The following is a 24,482-nucleotide window of genomic DNA, read 5'->3' as shown; positions in this document are numbered from 1 at the left end:
GTTATTTATTCTGGACAGAATGGGGACAGGCACCATGTATAGGCAAGGCTCGTTTAGATGGATCAGAGAAGACTATTCTTGTTGGTACTGGTGCCATGTGGCCTAATGGAGTTTCTGTTGATCTTGAGGTGAATTTTTCTATTTTTTCTACATATAATTCATGCTACATTATGCTAAGATATGAATATCACAATATATTTTATTGCCTTAATTAAAAATAGGATACAATATTTGGAGTTTACTTTTTGATTGATTCTTAGGAAAATAAATTATATTGGTGTGATGCTCGAATGGACAAGATAGAAAGAATTGACCTTGAGAGTGGAAGAAATCGGGAGATTGTGCTGTCAGGAAGTAATGTGGATGTGTTTTCAGTCACAGTCTTTGGGGCTTACATCTACTGGTCTGACAGGTAATTTATTTTTCTATAAGTATTTGTGTTTCAAAATGTTACTTCTGTGCCAGATATTTCACCCCTATAGAAATAGCTATTCTTCAGTAATATCACCAAAAAGGATCTCACATAGTGATAGGGATTTTTTAAAAGGCAGTTTAATATTCAACATAGCTAAACTATATCAACATTGCAAACTAAAAACAAAACACCTACGTTTCTTCATTTTCTGTTAGGCCATATGTTCCTTGCATATTAATGTCTCTTTCACTTTTAATTAGTTGAGAACTATGGGTCAGATACCTTCAACATTTTTTGGCAGAGCTCATGCAAATGGATCTATCAGACGAAGCAAAAAAATTGACGCCACAGAGACAGTATCCATGAGGACAGGCTTAGGCATAAACTTGAAGGAAGTAAAAGTTTTCAACAGAGATCGTGAAAAAGGTAACTCTTATTGGAGACTTAACTGCTTGATTGTACACGTGAAGATAGTGTGGTGGTGATGATGCTATTATTTACCACAATGAATTCTGAAATAAATGAATGATTTAAATTTTCCATGGTGGATATTGGCATTAGCTTATAAAACATCCAGATGAGTTCCATTCCTTTAGGAACAAAACATTTGAAACAATACACACAGAAACTTAAAATGACTCAAAGCTGTAGGAGATTGCTCAACACCTCAGAAGACAGGAGGAGGTTTCAAAAGGATCTTAAACACAGGATTTTCCCAACAAAATGAAATTCAACTGTAAGAAATGTACAGTTTTGCACTAGTAGGAAACAAAAATCAGATGCACAGATATAGGTAGAACAAGGCTCAGCAGTAGTACTTGTGAAATAGAAGGATCTTGGTGTCCTACTAGACCATAGTTTAAACATGAATCAGCAGTACACTGTAGTTATCAAAATACACAATGTAATCTTGCGCTGCATCAACGTAGATATAATGCTGAGATCACAGAAAGTAATCTTTCTACAGCTGTGTGAAAAAGTCCTGCACACTTTCAGTTATAACCTGTATTTACATGTTTAATCAACTTTTCACTCATAGAAATCATGCAAAATTAGTACTTTGATGAAAATTTCTGTAGTCGGATTGAGATGCATAATTTTTATTAATATAACCAAAGTCTTTTTAAGGTTTTGAATGAGTTTATGTGCGACAACAAACACAACTTGAATTTTTGAGAATGTTAGGATCAAAAATAGCCAATCAGCAGAGAGCTTTGGCTGACCAATCAAAATGCACAGAGGCTAAATCTATGAGCTAATCAATGTTGTCATACTCTCTGACTATAAATAGGCATGAAAAGCATCGAAAAATTTAATTTACCTCTGGCTGTGGGCAAGGATGAAGGCCTTTGCTTTCACCAGTACTGAGGAATGGCATCACATCATTGTGATTCATGAAGAGGGTTACTCCTGTACAGAAATAGCCAAGAGAGTGAAATGTCATCACACCACAGTGAGCAGAGTGGTTGAAAAATACCAAATAATTGGTTCAGTTGATGACAGGCTCCTTTCTGGAAGACCAAGAAAGTCGACAAAACAGCAAGATCGGGCTCTGCAATGCATTTCAATGGCTGACAGGAAGCTCACCTCATCTCAGGTTACAAGAATTTGGGGTGAAACATGTGATGTAAAAGTGTGCACAAGCACAGTGCATCACAGACTGCTTGCCAGGGGCCTCAAAGGCTGCAGGGCTCAAAGTAAACCTTTGCTCACAGACATTCACCACTCTTGTCGACGTGCATGGGCCAAGAAGTATGCCAAATGGACCAACAAACAGTGGGCCAAGGTCATCTTCAGTGACGAGAGCAATTTCTACTTGACTGGGAATCAGTGCAATAAGTAAGCCCAAAGATTTCCAGCTGAAGAATTTAGGCCACACTGCCTGAATCTATCTGTGAAACATCCATTGCATGTGATGATCTGGGGCTCTATCGCTGCTTCTGGTATTGTTTGGATACAAATCATGCAGGGAATCATGAATTCCAAGCAGTATGTTGAAGTCCTGGAAAAGACCATGCTTCCTTCAGCTCAGCAACTTGTAGGGAAGGACTTTTACTTTCAGGATGACAACACTCCTTGTCATCGAGCCAAGTCCGTCCAGCAGTGGATGAAGAAGCATGGTGTTCAACTCCTGGATTGGCCAGCTCAGAGCCCAGATTTGAACCCAACTGAGAACTTGTGGGCCAAGATTGGTTACAAAATAAGCAAGAAGTATCCAAAGACTAAGCAGGAGCTGATTGAATCCATTATCAGCCTGGCACCACCTTATCACCAAAGATCATGTGCAAAGGCTTATACAGTGTCTGCAGAAGCGATGCTGCCTGGTGATAAGCAATAAGGGCTGACCAATTTCATATTAGTAACCATGTTTGGTTACCTAAATGGTCCTTTTCAGGGCCACAAACAATAAAAATGTTAACAAAACACTAGCATCGGCCTTAGTAATTGCAACATGCATGCCACTGGGTATGCATCAGTTAATCTGTTTTCATAGTCATTGTAAGCATGCATTGTGAGCATGCAAGAAAGTTCACAATCCCCATCCAAACAGCACCAAATTGCAAAAAGCGTATGCATTTCACTTAAAAACCACCAGTATTTATTTAAATATAACAATATTTGCATAGCAGTTAGCATAAAATATCATAAAATAAATGACCTATCCAAAAAATGTCATAAACTATAAAGTGTGCAGGACTTTTTCCCATAGCTGTACTTTTATTGCATTGGTTGGACCACAACTGGAACATTATGCCTTTTTGCCTCTACAATAGAAAAGGATATTGAGAATTTTGAAAGAGTGCAATGAAGAATGAAACATGATGGTATGCCTGAAGGCTATATCTAACAAATAATAGTTAAAAGAACTAAATATCCTGAGCCTAAATAAGAGAGGAAAAAGAGGAGATATCACAGTAGTTTTCCAATACTTAAATGACTGTTAGAAGGAAGAGGATGTGGATTTATTTTCCATAGTGCTCAGGAGACAGAACAAAAACCATTGGGTGGAAGCTTTACTGTGAGAGATTCAAAACTGGAATAAGGAGATATTTTTTGACTTTGAGGGCTATTAAGCCTGTCTACTAGAGTTATGGGTATGCCATTATTGGAAATTGTCAAGCAAGGATTGGGCAGCTCTTTGAGATGATCTGAGTATTCCTGGGAAGGGTGTTAAACAACAGAACCTCTACAGTTCCTTCCTGTGAGATCTCTGTGGTACATGAAAATTACAGACACTTATTGATAAGGTTAGTGTTAACTAAACCTCACCCTCATCACAACCATAGTACATTATAACTAAGATTACTATCAATGGGAAAAACCTTATTTTTTAAAAAAAAAAAAAGTTTTCAAACTATACTCCCACTGGTCAGTATTAATGTGTGGCTATTTTGCAAGAAAAGTCCCAATCTAATAAAATGCGTGTATCTGTGTGTGTGTATGTGTATGTGTATGTGTCTGATATGCTTGATGTGCACACTCACAATATGAACTTTCTTGCAAGCATGACAGAAAAATATATTGATAAAAATATGCTGCATTGTTTTTGGCCAATAATCTATGCATATTTATTCTGAAATAGAGTCAGTGACACTTACTCTGAGGTTAGTCTATATAGGAATAATGAACAATCTTTTATCCAGTTAAAGAAAGTTGAAATTTGTCTTGAGTATTTGTTATTAAGACGAGTGATGAAAAGCTGTTAAGAAAGGAGTGGAACATTCCTGCAACAGCACTTAAAATAGTCAATTATCAGGAAACAAGTCATAATAAGATTTCCATATTAATGTATACATTTGGTTTAATTGAAGATATGATTTGTAAAAAGTTTCCTCTTTTCAATCATTTTTTCAGGAGGGGTGAACAAATCTGAAAATGTTTAAAAGATGTTTAAAAGTAGCAGTAGTGTCTTCAAAAGTTTTCCAAGTGGCTAAAAGGGAATATAACAAAAGGTTTGCTAAACTTCCAGGACAGAATATCCTGCAGAGCATCATTTTATGACATATTTTTACTATTATATATATATAAAAAAGAAAACACCAATTTAGTGTAGCTACTACCCTTTTGAAGCCTAGAATGTTGCTAATGTCACACAAAAGTCTTGCCCCAAATTTGAAAATTAGCACCAATTCCTCTTCTACCTGTCAAAGTTTTAAATTAAAAATAAATCACTTTGATTGCATATAGTATAGAATCCATGAATCTTTAATAAACTAGTGAATTGCATTTTTTAACATTCTTATGGATAGGAAAAAAGTAAGCATAGTTTGAGGAGGAAAAGGAAGAAATGAAGATAAGAATGTGTACATTGGGAGGCAATAAAGATATAAACACAGAACCCCCTCCCCCCAAGTAGATAAGCAGCTCACAAAAAGTTGTGTTGTGATGAAGATTGTGTTTTATAAGGTTCTGCATGGTGGTTATTGTTACGAAAATATTTTTCTATGTGATTCCCAGATTTAGCTTTGCGTTTCACAGTTTACAGCATTAGCCCTCTATACCTGCTGTTTTCCTCCTCCCATCACTAGAAAGTGGTTGAGAGGCATAACTAGTACATGAAACGTTCTCTCAACTTTTTGGATTTTCCCACAATGAGCAATCACCACAATCACCACAGTACCCAACCTGGATGATCCCGGCTGGTGTTGTAAGATAAGATTTCTCTCACCCTTCTTCTGTTGCACTTTATAAAGAATCATCTTTTTCTCATAGGATATATTCTGCAGGGTTAGGGTTAAGATTAGGGTTAGGATTCTGCAGAAAGGTAAGAGGGGCTCTGAAACATACAAAATCGAAGCAAATTATCACTAAGACTACTAGAAACCATGGGATTATGTTGACTGTACAAAGCAGCTTAATATGGTTTTTCAAAATTAGTTCTTTGAAACTTTGTCAGATACAAAGCACCTATTTGAAGCTTCATGCAACCGTAATTGTCAGGGCAAATATAAATGAGAATATTCTTTTTTACTTCTGTGTCAAATCTGTACTCTATTTTGAACTCAAGTTGTTTTCTTATATTGAGACTATTATTTATAGTTGCCAGATTTCATCAGTTTATATTTTGGCAGTAAAAGGCTCTTATAAAATAAGAATATTAGTGTATTAGAGATATTTAAAACATTTTAAATAGCTGGCTTATTCTTCAGAAGGTTATTTATGCTTAATATTTTCATTCAGTCGTTCACCATTTTCAGTCTAAATCAACTCACTGCCAAATGAAGGCCTCCTCAGTTGCTTTATGCCTTGCCCATTGCCACATAGTACACCTTTGAAATGAGTGACATAATTTGTCCAATGCTTCGTTAGGTGTTTTCTGGGTCTTTCAAAATTATATAATTCTCCCATTCTTGACTAAAAGACTAGTGATAAAGTTATTGAAAAATCCCTGAATCAGAAACACACCACTGTCACACCACACCATGGCCATGAAATGGTATTAGAGTTTTGTTTTATCAACTGTCTAATTTGCAGCAGTAAGCCATGAATTTAAGTCATGAAAGACTTTAACCTGCTAATTTCTGCATAATTGAAATGCATAAGAAATTCATTTTGGCAAAAAACCAAAAATCATTTGGCAACAGTGCATTGGCTTAATATCTGTTTAAAACTAGTGTGGAATCTGCTGTTGCTTGGCTCCCTTCAAACACTGGAATAAAAACTGCAGTTTTGAGTTTTCCCAAAAAATGTGTTTATAATTCCTCCCCTTTAAAATATTCCCATCCCACAGCACAAATAACAACAACTAATTTGTTCATTTTGTTTTCACTGAATGGTAATTGTTTCGATGAACCTGCATGCTTTTTTAAAATGTTGAAGATTAAGCAACTGTATTGAACAGTACACCATATAACACATACCAAATATCATCAGTGCCAAAATGATCTGTGCTGTTCAATTGTAATTTTATCAATGAGTGTGTGTGTGTGTGTGTGTGTGTGTGTGTGTTCTTTTACTTCTTACATACAGAAAAGCAGGGTTCCTTCACACACAAATATTTAGATCCAACAAGTGAACAAGCTGGCAGAAAGTATGGGGAGAAATTTTAGTATTTCACTCACATTCCCTCCTTGGACTTCCCACTTTCTCAAAGAATAGATTTATGAACAGTAGATGTACATACAGGAACAGGATATTAAGAAAGTTATCTTTCTGCTTCTGCTGACAAAAAAATCATTCAGGGAACAGAAGCTGATCTAGTTCTAAATTTTTAAAAAAACTATTCAGTACTTTAATATGCTTAAAATTAGCTTATTCCTATCGATGTAAGTTTAATAACATTTTAGATTTAAATTTAGATTTTTTTTTAATCCTGCCTATATTATTTTCATTCAAAGAAGTGCAAACATAGCGAATACTCCTTTAGTTTCCTATGTTCCTCACAACAATAGGCTTCTAAAGCAGCAGTTCCAAATCTTTTAAGCACCAGGAACCGGTTCCATGGAGAAGGTTTCTCCGTGGACTGGAAGGAGATGATTTTGTGTGTTGCCTGCATCCTGCAGATGGGGCTTCACTAGTTTGTGCCAATGTGTGGACCAGCTGTTGGCATGCAGCAGACCAGTGCTGGTCTACTCTAAAGTAATTTGGACTGAGAGAGAGTGACTCACCCAAACTCATTCAGCTGGCTTTCTTGACTACCGCAGGATTAGAACTCTGTCTCCTGGTTTCTAACTTAGTGCCTTAATTACTAGACTAAATTGGCTTTCTTTTTTGACATATGAATTGAATTAAACATGAAAATTAAGCATGCCACAAATGAATACACTATGTTAATGTGTTTTATTTTTATACTGCATATGTATATGTATATACTACTACTACTACTATTATTATTATTATTATTATTATTATTATTATTATTATTATTATTATTATTATTATTATTTTCCCTGTAGGAACCAACGTTTGTGCCAAAAACAATGGTGGGTGTCAGCAACTTTGTCTCTATTGGGGAAATGCACAGAGAACTTGTGCTTGTGCACATGGTTATTTAGCAGAGGATGGTGTGACATGCTTAAGACATGATGGCTACTTGCTTTATTCAGGAAGAACAATACTAAAAACTATACATCTTTCAGATGAGACAAACTTAAATTCACCAGTGCAACCTTATGAAAATCAAGAATATTTCAAAAATGTAATAGCATTGACTTTTGACTATAGACAGAAAGGAAGAGAAACTAATCGAATCTTCTTTAGTGATGCACATTTTGGAAACATACAACTTATTAAAGATAATTGGACGGGTAGAAAAATTATACTTGAAAGTAAGTATACCTTCTAACAATGAAGTTCATTTCTTTATATTTATTTACTTACTAACAATTGTGTATTGCCTAGTGGTTGCAACTCTGGGTGGCGTATAAGTTTTTATTTAAAAAGAAGATATAGGCTTATTAAATTTATTCTATTTCATTGAACTAAATATCCTGGATAAAGAAATAAACATTTGTAAACATGCTGGCAGATCATGAGTTCCCTATTCTTTTCCTTAAATGAAAACTTTTAGAAATGTTTTTGCTGAATAAGGGGAATTGGAGGGGAAGGAGGGAGGAAGTTCTGAAAACAAAACTTCTAGAACTGGGTAGACATCAGTGATCACAAAAATTAACTGAAACATTGTAGTAATAATAAATTGATTTATTGATAGATTTGCAATTCAAGATTTGCAACAGTCATAAGTTATTGGTACCATTAATTGTGGCTATCAGTTAGCTTAAAAATGCCATATATAGGCATCAGGACATATTTTGTATCCAGCATCTACCAGAATTTTCTTTTGAAAAAATTAAAAATAAAATTATATGTTTAGTTATTTTGCTTAAGAATTTTCAGTTTTGAAAATCTGATGTTAAGAATGTTGAAATACCATGTGAAACAATGGCCATCCTCTCCTTTGCATACTGTTTTTACACTTTATGTTATTTTTAATTCTCACTTTTACTTTTGTTTTCTTCCTCATGCAATCTGTCATTCAATACTATATCATCTTTCTTAACTGCCTCTTTTTATCTTTTCAAATACTTGGGGTAAAACTTGGTATTTCAGCTAAAATATTTGAAAGCTATGTGATACTATTTCCATCCTCAAGACAGATGTCTGCATGGAATAAGTATAATCTTTATTGTCATTGCACTTAAATACAACACAATTGATTTTAACCTCACTGGTGCAAAATTATAGCAGAAACGGAAAAAGGAAGAAAAAGAAATACTGATATAACTAAGGCTAATACTTTAGTCTGCACTTCCTTATCTTACTAGAAAGCATCCTGTGAAAGTCTTTGTTGACCAAAGCCATAATAAGGAGTGGAGGTAGATATTGGTTAGTCCTTTGAGTGGTAACATGCATAACTTCAGGGGACAAAGAGGCAAATGATAAAATCATGTAACAATCATACAAATTCCATTATTCCATACTTGCATCAGACATTAGAATACAAATACCTGATCACAGCATTTACATGGTTACATTACAGTGTATATATTGTCATGTTGGCATAACTGCAATTTGCTCTGAATGCCACTGGTGATGACTTTGGCATATCAAAGATGTCAATTTGAAATGTAGTTGGAATGAACAGCAAAGGCAATATTGAATGAAGCTAAAGAAAGCAAGAAAAATAATATGATTTGTGTTACTGAAACTAATAGAAAGTGAAAGGATGTCACTTTTTCCCCCCTGAAAATGATCTGAATGTATGGCAGATAGATGATGAATTCATGCAAGGAAATGAAGTTCTGAGGTTAACTATGAATAAAATAAAAATAAAAATAATGTTAGAAAGTATAAAATGGTATTGTCTAAATATTAGACATGCAGGAAATATGAATCTATAGGTTGATAGTAATTGCACTTTATGTTCTATTAATAGGTGATAAGGGGAAAAATCAGACTCTTACTACTTTATTAACAAATAAATGATTAATAAATATTTATTAAATCTATTCCAAAGTACAAAGAGTGAATGAATGGTGCGGTCTGCAAAAGAAGCCCTATCCAGGATGGGGCTGGGAGATTGGCAAACATGGGTAGACCAATTACACCTTTACCAGCACATCACTCCATATACATATACATATACATATACATACACATACACATACACATACACATATACATATACATATACATGGAGTGATGTGCTGGTAAAGGTGTAATTGGTCTACCCATGTTTGCCAATCTCCCAGCCCCATCCTGGATAGGGCTTCTTTTGCAGACCGCACCATTCTTTCTGCCTGTCCATTACTGGCCGGGTGGAAGGGGGCAACCAGGGCATGTCTAATTCCCTGAGTAGCTAAATAAGTCTCAAATTGCATGGCCATGAATTGGGGCTCGTTGTCCGAAACTAGGATGTCAGGCAAGCTGTGAGTGAAGAAAAGTATCCTTAGTGCCTTGATGACTGCCTCTGCTGTGGTAGCAGTCATCTCACCACTTCAAGTAGGTATCCACAACTACCATAAAAACCTGGCCATGAACCGGGCCAGCAAAGTCAATGTGCACCCTCGACCAGGGTGACTGAGGCCTTTCCCATTCCTCTGGGGGAGCTCATCTGAACTCCTGGCACGGTGTGCAGGTAGCCACCCACTCTTCTATCTTCCCATCCATTTTAGGCCACCACATGTAACTCCTTGCCAAAGATTTCATCCAGACAATACCCAGATGCCCTACGTGCAAGACCTCTAATACTGCAACTCGCAGTTTGGGTGGAACAACGACCTGGTCCCACCACAGAAGACAACCCGCAATACAGATAATTGGTCCCCAGCCAAGAGCCCCAGCAATGGTTTATGGTCTGTAATGACCTCAAAGTCACGCAAGTACTCATGGAACCTCTTGACCCCAGCAACCCCAGCCAAAGCCTCATACCTCATGGTCCAGTTGGCTGTAGTTGCGCTTGGCAGCTGACAGGGTCATCAAGTAATCAGTAATGGGGGCTTCAGTTCCATTGGGCATGCAGTGGTTGAGGACCACACTGATGATGAAAGGAGAGGCATCACAAGTCAGGACAAGGGGCAAAGTCTGGTTACATTGTATCAGGAATGTGTCTGCTGACAGCAGTCTTTTAACCATGGCAAAAGTGGTGGCTTCAGCTTTTCCCCAGGTCCATCTGGTGTTCTTGCCAAGGAGCCGATGCAAAGGCTCAGCGATAGTAGTTTTCTGCTTGAGAAACACACTATAAAAATTGAGAAGTGCGAGGAACGTCTGCAGCTCGGTCTGATTGTGAGGTGTGTGGGCTTCCTGGATTGCTTAAATTTTTTAATTTGTTGGGTGAATTCCAGAGCTGTCAATCAAATACCCCAGGAATTCCACCCTTGGTACATTAATTTGATATTTTTCTCTTTTTAACAAGACCCTTTTCACTAATTCTGCTCAAAACGGTTCATAATATTTTAAAAAGTTGCTCCTTATTTGCAGCCGATATCAAGACGTCATTGAAATAGGGGATGATTCCTTGTATCCCCTGCAAAAACCTTTCCATGACACTGGAACAATCCAGGGACGATACTAACTCCGAATTGTAGCCGGGTACACTTAAATGCACCCCCCATGCATCACAATGGTTTGGGCCTCTGCTGTGGTGCCGTCTACAGGCAATTGCTGGTATGCCTGTGCCATATTTAATTTAGCAAATACTTTTCCCGGGCCAAGGGAATGAAGTAAATGATGGACAATGGGCACCAGATAAATGCTCTGTTGTAGGGCTTTATTGATGGTGCACTTGTAGTCCATGCAGATGCGGACAGACTCATCATGCTTGACTGGGGTCACTATAGGGGTCTCCCAGTTTGTGTGATCAATTGGCTCCAGAATCCCCTGGCCAATTAATTTGTCCAATTCAAGGTCAATCTTTGGTCGGAGGACGAAAGGGACCCTCTGGGGCTTTAATCTAATGGGGGCAACATTGGTGTCCAAATTAAAGGTGATTGGAGTCCCCACATACTTGCCTAGATTGGTGCCGAAGACATCCTCAAACTCTCTCATCAGTTTTTTGGTATTGCTACATGAACGGCGTTGATACTGGTCACTCCCAAGCCCAGGGATTCAAACCAGTCTAACCCTAGGAGACTCTGCAGGGTTCCGCCGACCACTGTTACAGGAAGCAAGCTATCAAAGTTTTTAAATTGCACCCGGAAGGTGCATTGACCCAAAACGGGGATTCAGTTCCCCTGGTAGTCACTTAGGCATAGATCTGGAACCCTCAGCTTGTGCTTCCTCAATTTTGGGATGGCGTTTTTCAATGTGGCCCAGGACATGATGGTCAGTGATGAATCAGTATCTATCTCCATGCTGCATGGAGACCCTTCAAGGAGGATGGAGATCTGCAGTATTTTGTTCCACGGGATGTTTGCTTGCCCAATGGTTGTCTGGAACGTGCGGTTGGCATCTGTTTTTTCTGCCCTCTGCCATGGCTTCCATTGCACTCGCCGGGGTGGACGTAGTCTTGCAGTCTGTGAAGCTTGAGGTTTCAGTGGTGTTGTGGCTGGAAAAACTCGCTCCTACAGACTCTTGCGATGTGCCTCTTGCGATCACAGTGTTGGCAAATTGCATCTTGGAAATGGCAGGCAGATCGCTGGTGGTTGTCTCCACAACTGGCGCAAGGTGGGAAACTGGGTTCAAATTCTTGCACTGTTTTCCACTTCTCTCTGGCATGCGGCAAACCTCATCCTCAATGTCAGAGAGGTTTCGCTCCATAGTCTCGCGATGCACCTCGGCTGCTCTGTGTGTGCTCTTGGGGCTGTTCTGCCTCTGCAGCATTTCTTTCAACTTGGTCGAGGACTCCATTATTCTGGCCTCATCTAATGCGATTTGGAGTGTGAGATTGGTTTTTGCCAACAACCTTCACTGCCGGTTGATGCCTTGAACACCACAAATGATTCTGTCGAACAACAGTTCATCTTAGTCATGAAACTTGCAATATGCTGCAGCCTTATGAAGCATGGCAACGTATTGGTTGATCGTTTAGCTTTCCCTTTGGTTACGGTGGTTGAATTCGTGCCTCCGCATATATTTAGATGGTTTGGGAGTGTAGTGTGTCCTCAACATCTGCTGAAGCACTGACCAAATGACTGACTGTACAAACATTTGCTCAGATAGGTCCTTGGCGGTGTTGAATACCTCTGGCCTATAATAGCTCAGGAAAATAGCTTTTTTCCAGCCTTCAGACAGGCCCAGGAGGTTGTTGGCTTCCAGGTAGTATTTGAACCTCATCACATATGAGTCCCAGTGCTCGGTGGTTGGGTGGGATGGAGTAGATGGGGCATGCATTGTCATTTTGTTCAGTCAAGGCAGATTTGAATTTGCCGCTAAAGATGGCTGCTCGCTACTGCACTGATCTCCGGGCTGCATTGTTTGCTGGATTGTCAGTCAGCTCTTTTTGTGCCTAATTGCATTCCAATCCCACCTTTGTCGCCAGTGTTGGATCGGGTGAATGGAAGAGGCAGACTCAGGCTAAAGTAACAACAGTTCTTTATTAATGAACATTATGTACAATCCAGACTGTCTGGTGGCAGCCCTTTTATAGGGAGCTGTCAGACGTCTTTACCAATCACCTTTGAGTATTTTCCCACCGGATCAGAACCTTGGTGGAAACTACCATACTGTCTGTCAGTATGTAACATAAGGAAACAGTCAGTCAGAGCCTGTAATGACCATTATCCAGAGTGAATTCAGATCTGCCTTGGTGCCAGACTCTTACAGTCCAGAGTGCAATGTTTAAAGTCAACTTCAGGAAGCAGCATGGGAAAGAAGTACAACATATGAGTAGCTTCACTGAAATCCTCACTAACTAAGCAATTACCATCAATGATAAATAGAATACTATCTATCTACCTTTCTATTTCATTTGGACATTTACCACATAGGGAAAAAAAATCATACAATCCACATAACGATCAAAACATGTTTATCTAAAGCATATATCTAATCGCACATATGATGTATGGGATCCTAGAGACAAATAAGCTTCCTTTTGCTAAACAGTTTTTTCACTTCAGTGAACAGATTTATACCTCACAAGCATCACACTGCTTAACATGTTTTAGTTCACTGGACACAGATTTACTACTTAGAAATAACCCATTATCTAGCATGTTTCTAGTTCAATGGAAATAGATGTACTACTAATATACAAAATATTATCAAACATAGTTCCAATTCATTGAATATTGATTTAGAATTCATAAACAATTCGTTATCTGACAAATTTTCAGTTCACTGAACAGATTTGTAACTCATAAACAACCCATTATCCAACAAATTTTCTTCCAACTCACTGAAAGTAGATTTACAATATATAAACAACGTATTATCTAATATGTATACACACACACACACACACACACACACACACACACATAAATATACATTTTTAAGAAAAAATAATAAAAATTAAGCCCAAGCCAAGATGGCAAGTGAGATCTTGCCGAAATGTTGCCAAGACAATCTCAATCCTACATGGGAAAAGACCCGAATACAACAAAACCAGCATATATATATTTGTTGTATTCAGGTCTTTTCCTGTGTAAGATTGAGATTCTCTTGGCAACGTTTCAGCAAGGTCTCACTCGCCATCTTCACGCTGTTGTTTTTGGCTTAAAGTGCGAACAGAGCTGTTGTCTTTTTGTAAATCTTGGTGGGAGGGGATGGAGTGCTGGCTTTGTTTCAGTAAGTGGAATGATTGGTTGTGTGGTTGTATCATGATTGGTAGATTGGTGCTGAATTGTGCTGGCTGTGTGTGCATTATTGTTTTGTATTGTAACGGCCTGGGTGGTGGGTGGGGTTCATTTGTTGACTAGGGCTGGTTTCCAGATGTTTGGTAGGCGGGAGGTATCGTCACATTTATTCATATTGTGGGGGTGTTTCTCTATTTCAATGGCTTCCATAATTATTCTCTTGTTGAAGTGTTCAGTTTTGGAGAATCCCAAAATTGATTTTATGTCCTGTAGCTTTAAGGTGCTGGACAAGGGAGGAAGTTTTTTCTTTTTTCTTACTGAGTTCTTGTGTTCTGTGATCCGTGCATTTATTCTCCTGTTTGTTTGTCCTATATATGTTGCCGGGCAGATTTTGCATGGTATTTCGTAGATTCCTTGGTTTTGTAGCTGGATTTTGTCTTTGGGGTTTCTTAAGATGTTGGCTATTTTTGGGTCAGTGGTGAAGGCTGTCTTGATATCCTGCCCTATACATCCCTGCTACCAATTCGCTCTCACAGAGAGGGACTCCTCTCAGGTTCGAATCCCAGTAAGTGTATGGCTAGCAGATGAGAGCTAATTAGCTCGAAATAGATCTATACTAGCCTCCCTTTATTTATATCAGTACAAATACAACATTATATATATATATATATATATATATATATATATATATATATATATATATATATATATATATATATATATATATACACATACATATACACATACACACACACACACACACACACACACACACACACACACACGCGTAGATTTTCACGGGTATAGGTATGCTGGTGTTGTTGTATTTGGGTCTTTTCCCATGTAAGATTGAGTTTGTTTTGGCAACGTTTCAGCAAGGTCTCACTCGCCATCTTCAGGCTGGGTTTTGGGCTTAAAGCATGGTCGGAGCTGCCGTCTTTCTATAAATCTTGGTGTGTGTGTGTGGAGTGCTGGCTTTGTTTCAGTAAGTTGAATGATTGGTTGTGTGGTTGTATCATGATTGGTAGATTGGTGCTGATTGGTGCTGATTGGTGCTGGCTGTGTGTCTATTGTTGTTTCGTGTTGTAATGGCCTGGGTGGTGGGTGGGGCTTGTTTGTTGCTTAGGGCTGGTTTCCAGATGTCTGGTAGGTGGGAGGTATCGTCACGTTTATTCATGTTGTGGGGGTGCTCTGTATTTCGATAGCTTCCATAATTATTCTCTTGTTGAAGTGTTCAGTTTTGGAGATTAACCTGGTTCCTTCAAAATTAATTTTATGTCCTGTAGCTTTAAGGTGCTGGAAAAGGATAACTGTATACATATATACAGTTATCACATTTATAATTAAATATGATTTATGCTCTGTTCACTTTTATAGTTAAATGCAACAGTATATTATTAGTGTGAGATCACTCAGTAATGAACAAGGTTTATTTATTTATATATTTTGACCATGAAATATTAACAACCATATAATCTTAATATTGATCCATAATATTTTTAGAACATAACAGTTTATAGTTAAATAATACTGTTCATTTTTTTCATGGCTTATATATTTGGGGAAATGGTGGTCTTTCATTTATTTTGGATATTTTTATCATCAGAAATTATTGACATGTTGTATTTCTATGCTTCAGTAATTTTCTGAAATGGCCAAATAAGACAAAAAGTTAAAAATGTCAAAAAAGTATGCTACTGTTCTAGAGACTTAAAAAAAAAAGACTATTTTGCAAGTAGAGTTCTGAATCCTACATTTCGGGTAAAATATGTAAATTATGCCTTGATAATTTTGTAAGACCACGTCACTACTCTAAAATTATTTTACTCATGATTACAGTCGTACAATTTTCAATTTTCAGTTGTTTTTACTTATCCCTGATTTAAAATGTTATACCTGATAAGCAGACAATGACCATTCATTAATGGTCTATTGTCTGCTTATCAGGTATAATATTTTGTTTTATTTTTTCTATTCTTTTCCTTTATGTATTTATGTTCTTTGTGGATCAAAGTATCGTATATGCGATATTTATTGTCACAATGATTGGCATTATTGCTATCGTTGTTTATGTCATTATTTATTTTTGTACTGATAAATAAAACTATATGAAGGTTAATTATATTTAATGTTTATATCAAATTAACTCTTCAAATTGAATCATTTTGAATCAGATCAATCCAGTGATTCAGAAGGCTTTTGTCAGGGTTCCAAGTAGCACCCCCAATGAAAGAAGACTCCAAGGCTTGAAGTTCCTCAAAGTTCCATTTTATTAGAGATGTCATATTGGCACATCTTGGAAAACCCGAATCTGAAGGCTTCCAGGTTTTCCCCATCCACATGAAAGTCCAAACCCCTGCCCAGCACCCACATGTCCATCACATGGCCCAATCAGGAACTGTCCCAACTGGAGATGCCTCCCAGCCATATCCCTCCAGGTGCAGGGCAAGATGTCCTTGACTCTATGAGAAAGGAATGTCATTATGATTATATATCTCCCATACTCCATATAACCCCCCCTCCCATTTTCCCACAGCATTAAATGTGGCAGGCCTAAAGGCCCAATGCAAAAGATGGCTTCCAGGCCTTTCTGTAGATGTACAAGATCTATTTTTCCAAATAAAAATCAGATTCAATCAATCAGTTTGGCTACTTTGAGTTAAAGCACTGAAACAATTTTTGAGTCACTGAATCAGATCAGATTAATTATTTGATGTGAATTACATCTAGGTGATATGCACACATCTACTGCTGAATGGTGTACTAAAATAATAAAAAAAAGTTTGTAATTCAGCAAGCATGAAAAAATATATAAATATAATGTTATCTACAGACCCCTGTAGATCTTTAAAAGAGTATTTCACTGAAATGAAGGAGCCATTTTGAATCAGCAATATGGCCAGAAGTTTCGCTTTGCAAAATAAATAGCTGGTCAAGTCAGTTTGCCCCAACTGGATACCTTGAGGAGCCATTTCATTGTACTAAAGAAGAGGAACTCCCATCCTAACTCAGACTCAGATCCATACAGTTGAGGCAAAATTAATTTGAAAGGCAGTCTTAGAACCCTTGTTATTCAGAACTTTGAGGATCAGATGTATTTCTCTTGATAAAGAATGTTATACGGTAATATAGATATAATCTGAATATCTTTTCCCTAATCACCTCACCGGAAGCCCTTAACTCCTGTGGCTGTTGAAGGCTTTACACATTAATGTTAACATAAGCAGTTAATGAAGCCTTCAAGGATCACTGTTATTCTTTAACAATTCCACTTAATACTCTGGCTGCAACATTTGTGTGCTAACTCTGCTTTCCAAGCCATCTTCATGATTATTCATGAAGTAAATGTAGAATTTTAAAGAAATGTGATCCAAAGGGGGAAAAATATTTTCAACAAGGAAAAGAGAATATTTTTTTTTCATTTTTCCACCTACAAAAAAATATTCCACATTACTTTTATTTGTTTACTTTTGTTGGTGGTCAAAGTATATTACTTGTATGTAAAAAAATAAAAGCTACATTGGAAAAAAATATATAGCAAGTATAGCACTTCTATGCTGCTCCATAGATTTTTATAGTACTCTCTGAGCAGTTTAAAATATCAGGATATTGCCCTTAACAATCTGAGTCCTCATATTACTGACCTTGGAAGGATGGAAGGCTTAGATAACCCTGACCCTGTCAGGATCGAACTTCAGGTTATGGGCAGAGTTTGCCGGCATTACTGCATTCTAACCACTGTGCCACCAGGACTATATCCTTAACACAGAGTGGCATTCAACATAACTCTACACTTATTGAAGACTGTTTATAATCATGTTTTTAGTTAAATGATTTATGTTATGGATTTTTATTATGGATATTTATAATTATCATTACATTCACAAACCCCTGTTCAAGAACCTTTCACTTTTCAATACTTCTACAAGATGAATGTGAGATGAAAACAGTGAAGACCAAGGAAGAGTTATTTACCTATTTGTTATTTAATTTAATTTATGGGATTTTTTTTTATTCCTATTAAGCAATTAGGTCAATTTATAGCATTAAAACACTCTTCAAAAATCCACAAAAAATAAATGTAAAATGCAAAATCCCAAACCGTATTCTAGATTTCACAGCAGTTACAGATATATTATGATTGTGAGGTTTAAAACCTGTACCTTAGGGAACTTTGAGCTGCTTGAACATGCACCAGTAAAATGAAAAACTCCTTTCTATGCTTGGCCTTCATTTTTGGCAGCAAGTTAATGAAGCTGAATTGGCCAATTAAAAGGAAAATATTTCATACAAGTTTTTTTTTGTCTTTAAATAATATAAGGTCTTAAATGAAACAACAACTTAACAGGTTAATCAAAAAGGTTTTCCAAAAGGGAGAGGGGGAAAAGTAAAGGGAAAAAAGACAGAGAGTGAGGTGAGTATTAGGTGATAAACCTAATAAATTTAATTAGGGGGGGGGGGGTTAAGGAGAAAAGGAATTGAAATATGATAGGTGATGGATTAATACCGGTAGTTTTAAAAAGAAAAGCAGGTAAATTGATTCTATAATATAAGATGAATAACAAGTTGGTTAAGTGCTTCGTGAAGTAGAGGACAAAAATTAAGATGCTTAATTAAACCCCTATATCCAGGGATACAGGCAAAAGCAACTGCGGAACTCCTCAAGTTACAACCAATCACAAAACAATTGTCTGAAGTTATAATGGACTTCAAAAAATATACTTATGAGTCATTCTTGAAATAATCTCTGCCTCACAACCACACACACACACACACACACACACACACACACCTTGTGATAATTTAATCACACATTTCATAAACTTGGCAACTAGATGACATTCATGATAGGTTGCAGCAGCCTGCAGTCATGTAATTAGAATTTGAAACATTTGTTGCTATTTTCCAACAGAAAGTGACAAAAAAACCACTCATTGAATAGTTACTTATGGCTGAAATTATGGGCTCCATTGTGGTCATAACATGAGAACTACCTGCAATTTGATTTATGAAAAGTTAGCTACTTGGTAGCTAATATAATTCAGTTTTATTCAGTTATATTCCTTAGTCAATAATGATATGCTTCTTCCTTAGGAACTCTGTGAAAAAGTTTTTTTAAAAATTAATCAGGGCCTCATTGTACCATTTATAATATAAGTGAGCTATTAAAACTTACCCTTAGGTGGATTGTAGTTTTCAAAACATTTGCATCCCAGTTACCAATAATTGCCACCTGTTAACTGCTACACATATTTTATATAAATAGATTGTTAGAAAAGAACCTCATTTCCAGAGTCCTGCCAAATAAAATACTTGACATATTGTAAAATTATAAATTTGATAACTATGGAGAATGAACCCAGTAAACAGAACATCAAGTATGTGTTCAACAAAGATGCAACATTTTCAAAAATAGATGGCACGCCATTCAGTACACTGTATGCTTCATATTCTATTACATATTCTATTAATCCATTAAATCCAGTAGATTTAATATTCAGTATTAGCAAATATTCTACATATTATTGTACACATGTTTGTTTGATAATGTCACATCTTCCCCACCACAATTGGGAACATAAAACAAAATTGCCCTGTAAAAATATTTGTACTAGAGGCAGGTGCATTGGCAAAACTTTATATGATAATTTGTGCATTGTACTAATATGAAACCAGGTCTGATTCTTAATAATTCTGTAAGATGTCATGATCGAAGTATAAAAGTAAAGCTCGTACTGCAATATTGTGAAGTCATTTCCCCTCCTTTCTTCAAAAATTCATGGCTGAAACTGAAGCAATGGAATTGACTCGGATATATAGATTTTCTGAACCTAAGCTGGTTTAGCCAGCCCCTAAATAAGATAAGGTCAATAAACATTTAAACCACCATGACTCAGTTGAAACGTATGTGATTTTTCCAATAGTAATGAATTTTACTTAATCATTTAATGAAATAATAAAATAACGTTATGTCAAATGTTAAAGAGTGAGAAAAAAATTAAATTTTTAGTCCAAAAATCTTGATGAAACTTTAAAAAGAAGAAACACTAAAAATAAACCAGCTGTCAAAGGGTCTGTTGCCTTGACTTGAATTCATCTGTTATTTTATATTGCAGTATGCAGCATATGATTTTTTTTCTATGTGATTTCTCCAGCTATTGATTTTTGTCTTACTGTTTTGTTCTCCAGGGAAGTCAACTGAAGACTATCACCATAGTGTTTATAGGGTGTGTCTTATTAGTGCAATGTAATCCATCTTCATTAAATTCAATATAAGTGATATATGACATTTGGCAATGTATGATGCGATCACTCTATCACCAGTTCTGTAAATCAGAAGCTGTTGCTTTCTGTTGGGCAGACACTTAATCAGTTACATGCTGTATTACTGATTAAATTCAGATTGTCAAGCAAGAGACAAATAATGTGTTTGTATATTATATTTTATTAGTGCATATTTCATTTAAATATGTTAGTCACTTGAAAATTGAAAATCCTATTGCTTCATGAACAAGATCTAATGCATATGCAGAGTGTTGTGTGCATGGAGTGATTGCCCTCAGTGTTTTGATTTTGCTTCTGACCCAAGAGTGTTTGTGCACATGCAGGTTTCTAATTTAATGGCATTTAGAAGATTTCTTGGTTTGTGTTAATTTTTCTCCCACACTTCTCTTTTGTCCTTAGTCAGCATTTAGTATACATATTCTGCAAGAGAACATTCTCCTCCCTCCAGTCCAAATCCCCATAATACTTTGTATAAAATTACAATTCCATCATCACTGTTAAGAAAAGCAATGACAATAGGTTCACAGATCCTAGATGGAAATAGTTACCCTACAAAATTGATTTCTCAGAGACTCTAAAACTTGATGGCATATCTCACTTGCCTCTTTCTGTTTTATGTACCAAGAATAAATATTGCCATTCTGAGACCTAAATTTATAATTATTATTCCATGTATTAATTGGTATAAATCACAGATTTTTTAAGATGTAGCACATTTATTCTAATAGTATGCAGTGAAAGTGGTACTCCTTGTTAATTGGTTCCAGGAGATGCAATGAGTAACAAAAATGATGAGTACCAACAATTTTTCCCCATAAGGAATAATACAGTGAGTGTTAAGGCAGCCAACACTTAGTTCTAGTTTGTTCATTGAGTACCAAACAAACAATGAGTACCATGTTCATGTCAAAATAGGTTCAGTACTAAATTCAATGAGTTTCAAAGCAGTTGAGTACCAAGGTATCACTATAGTCAGATGATGTTATCCAACAATTTCTAGGATAAAATTTTCATTATATTGTATAAAATATGCATCTAAATATTAAAAGTTATACTTTTATTGTGCCATTCATACATTTTTCTTAATTAAAACATGTATTTAATGATCTGCTGTGACAGATGTTGGATCTGTGGAGGGTCTAGCATATCATAGGGCTTGGGATACTTTGTACTGGACCAGCTCTACTACATCTTCTATTACAAGGCACACAGTTGATCAGAAACGAAGAGGTGCTTTCAACAGAGAAGCTGTAATAACGATGTCTGAGGACGATCACCCACATGTATTAGCCCTTGATGAATGTCAAAAGTAGGTACCATGTTCCTACATTTTTTACTGGTTATATACCTCCCTCCTAATATAATTTTGTTCACAGTTATTGCATTGTGAACAAATGACTTATTTTCTTCTTTCTTGAGCCACTATATTCAAGAGTATAAGATAAAAAGATATACTTTACCTCTTGGGATTATAGTCAAAATGTTTTCTTTCATTCTGTTGATAATTAGAACAGGAGTTTTCTATTGGTTTCATTAGTGTTTGTTTCATATAAAAATATTCAATCATGTTGGTCAGGGAATGAGTTGTCCATTAATGTATGATGCTTAAGCATGCTTTGACTTCATTTTTGTCTTATTTTTTTATTTATTCATTCATCTCATTCTATTATCATGCTAGGTGAAAATTAAATTCTTACTGAAGTGTTGTGTACAGTGTGATCAATCCACTAAGGTTTTGTATTCCCAAAAGTTCTCCAAAGAGTGATGGCAACTGCAGACCTTACAGTTTGCTATAGTGCAGGGGTGGTGAACACGCGGCTCGCGAGCCGCATGCGGCTCCCGGCCAAAATAAATGAGGCTCTTTGCCTCTTATCATTATTTAGTATACTGTGGCTCGGATCGCGCGCTCCCTTTCGGAAGCTGGGGAGGTCCTTTGCAGGCAGCTAGAACGGGCCGCGCCTGCAAAGGACTTCCCCAGACTTGCTTTGAGGAGCACGGAGTGACTGAGGCTAGTTGTGAAGCCCCAAAGCCCCCACCGCCACCGGAAGAACTGCTGCCACCTCCTCCTCCTCCTCCTCCTCTAACAGGCAGCACTGCCGGATTTGCCGCCCGGCGCTGCGGCTGAGATGAAGCCACCAAAGCTCCAGCCGGCATCTCCGCGCGTGGCAGCAGTGCCTCCCCTCCGCTCGGAGCAGCTGAGCTCAGTCAGCGCTGGGTTACCCCTGCCCCCTCCTCCTCCTCCGCCGTGCTTTTGAGGAGCCATGAGGCTGCAGGAGCCAGTAGGAAGGCGGGGGGGGGAGCAGGGGAAAAAAAGCCTCATGGCACGGAGGAGGGGGAGGGGGCAGAGGTAACCCAGCGCTGAGCTCAGGAGCAAATCTGGTGATTCTGTTGGAGGAGGAGGAGGAGGAGGTAGCAGCAGTTATTCTGGTGGCAACTCGTACTCGTCGGCATCTTCAGCAGAAGCCCTGCCCACAATGAAGAAAGCAAAGATGGAGCAGATCCACGCAGATGACGTCGCTGCAACATGACTGGAGGAGGAATTCTGGGAGTTGAAGTCCACAAGTGTTAAAGTTGTCAGGTTTGAAGACCTCTGCATTTTTTTTCTAGGGGTGGAAGGGTCTTGTAACTTGACAGCTTTAAGACTTCCATGCTTTAAATGCCAGAGTTCCTGAGCCAACAGGACTGGAGGAGAAATTCTGGGAGTTGAAGTCCACAAATCTTAAAGCTGTCAGGTTTGAAGACCCCTGGGGTTTTTTTTTTCCCTAAAGGGTTAGGGGTGCAAGGGTCTTGTAACTTGACAGCTTTAAGAGTTGCGTGCTTCAAATGCCAGAGTTTCTGAGCCAACATTTTGGTTGCTAAGCAGGAGCGTTGTTAAGTGATACTGATATTATATAACACTTTGAATTAAGCGGGTACCTTGAAGAAACATAACTTTGAGTTTCAAATAATACTGATTTCGTTGTTGTCTTAGGTGACATCTGTGAAAAAAATTCGGGTGCTCAGGCATGAAAATGTGCCGCTCAAACACTATACTTTTCTGCTCACATCGGAAAAAAATTAGACGGAACATTGCTTCCGGGTCTGTTTTGGCAGGTCACTGCGTGGTGTGGCTCTCTGACTCTCACAGTTTAAAATTTTGGCTCTTTTTGTCGAACTTGTTCGCCACCCCTGCTATAGTGCTTGAAAGTTGGACATTATTTTTTTTACACACACACACACACACACACACACACACACACACAAAAGTAGCTGTTAAATCATTACTGAGCATTTTAATGTAACATAATAATTATTTTTCTTTAAACTTACCAAATTTATGCACTCTCAAATTTTCCCTTGTATTTGCCAATCGATGCTCTATAGAACATATGAATATTACAGAATATGGTCTTCCAGGGTACTTTTATTTTTTACTAGTATTACTCCATGAAACACTAGTTTGCATCCTATTGATGTATTGTTAGCTGTGATTTATATATACATTATGTTACGCTATTTATAAGTGAAATGTATTTTTAATGTGGAAATTATGTTTTGCTTTTAGTTTAATGTTTTGGACTAATTGGAATGAGCAGCATCCAAGCATCATGAGAGCTACATTGAATGGCAAAAATGCACAAGTTGTAATCAGCAATGACATCTTAACACCAAATGGACTTGCCATTGATCACAGGGCTGAGAAACTGTATTTTTCCGATGGTAGTTTGGGAAAAATAGAAAGATGTGAATATGATGGATCACACAGAAATGTAAGATCATAAAACTAACTTTTAGTAATGTATTGATATTTCTATAAATAAATAACTGTAATATTTAATTTTTGCATAATAATAATAATAATAATAATAATAATAATAGTAGTAGTAGTAGTAGTAGTAGTAGTAGTAGTTGTTGTTGTTGTTGTTGTTGTTATTATTATTATTATTGTTGTTGTTGTTGTTGTTGTTGTTCATTGACATTGCAATACCTGGTGATGCACGAATTGAAGATAAACAGCAAGAAAAAATCACAAAATACCGGGACTTACAAATTGAGGTTGAGCGACTGTGTAAAAAGAAATATAATATGTGAAATACAATTTTATTGTGAATTTTAACATACAAACC

The 24,482-nt window shown here is 37.1% G+C and overlaps 1 protein-coding gene across 1 annotated transcript in view; it reads left to right on the top strand.

Moving 5' to 3' along the window:
* The window catches only part of LRP1B (LDL receptor related protein 1B), a gene marked incomplete at its 5' end in the record, with an annotated part of 698,113 nt that overhangs the window by 547,174 nt on the left and 126,457 nt on the right, over nt 1–24,482 (top strand). The window contains 6 exons of the mRNA XM_081955361.1: nt 2–128; nt 261–412; nt 717–841; nt 7,312–7,683; nt 21,496–21,685; nt 23,921–24,125. Coding sequence (XP_081811487.1) covers nt 2–128; nt 261–412; nt 717–841; nt 7,312–7,683; nt 21,496–21,685; nt 23,921–24,125 — 1,171 coding nt within the window. The remainder of the gene's footprint in view (nt 1; nt 129–260; nt 413–716; nt 842–7,311; nt 7,684–21,495; nt 21,686–23,920; nt 24,126–24,482) is intronic.

This window comes from Natrix helvetica, assembly GCF_964273705.1.
Source record: "Natrix helvetica genome assembly, chromosome: 1".
Lineage (NCBI taxonomy): Eukaryota > Metazoa > Chordata > Lepidosauria > Squamata > Natricidae > Natrix > Natrix helvetica.
The sequence above is the reverse complement of the archived record's forward strand: the minus strand, read 5'-3'. Positions and strand labels throughout refer to the sequence as shown.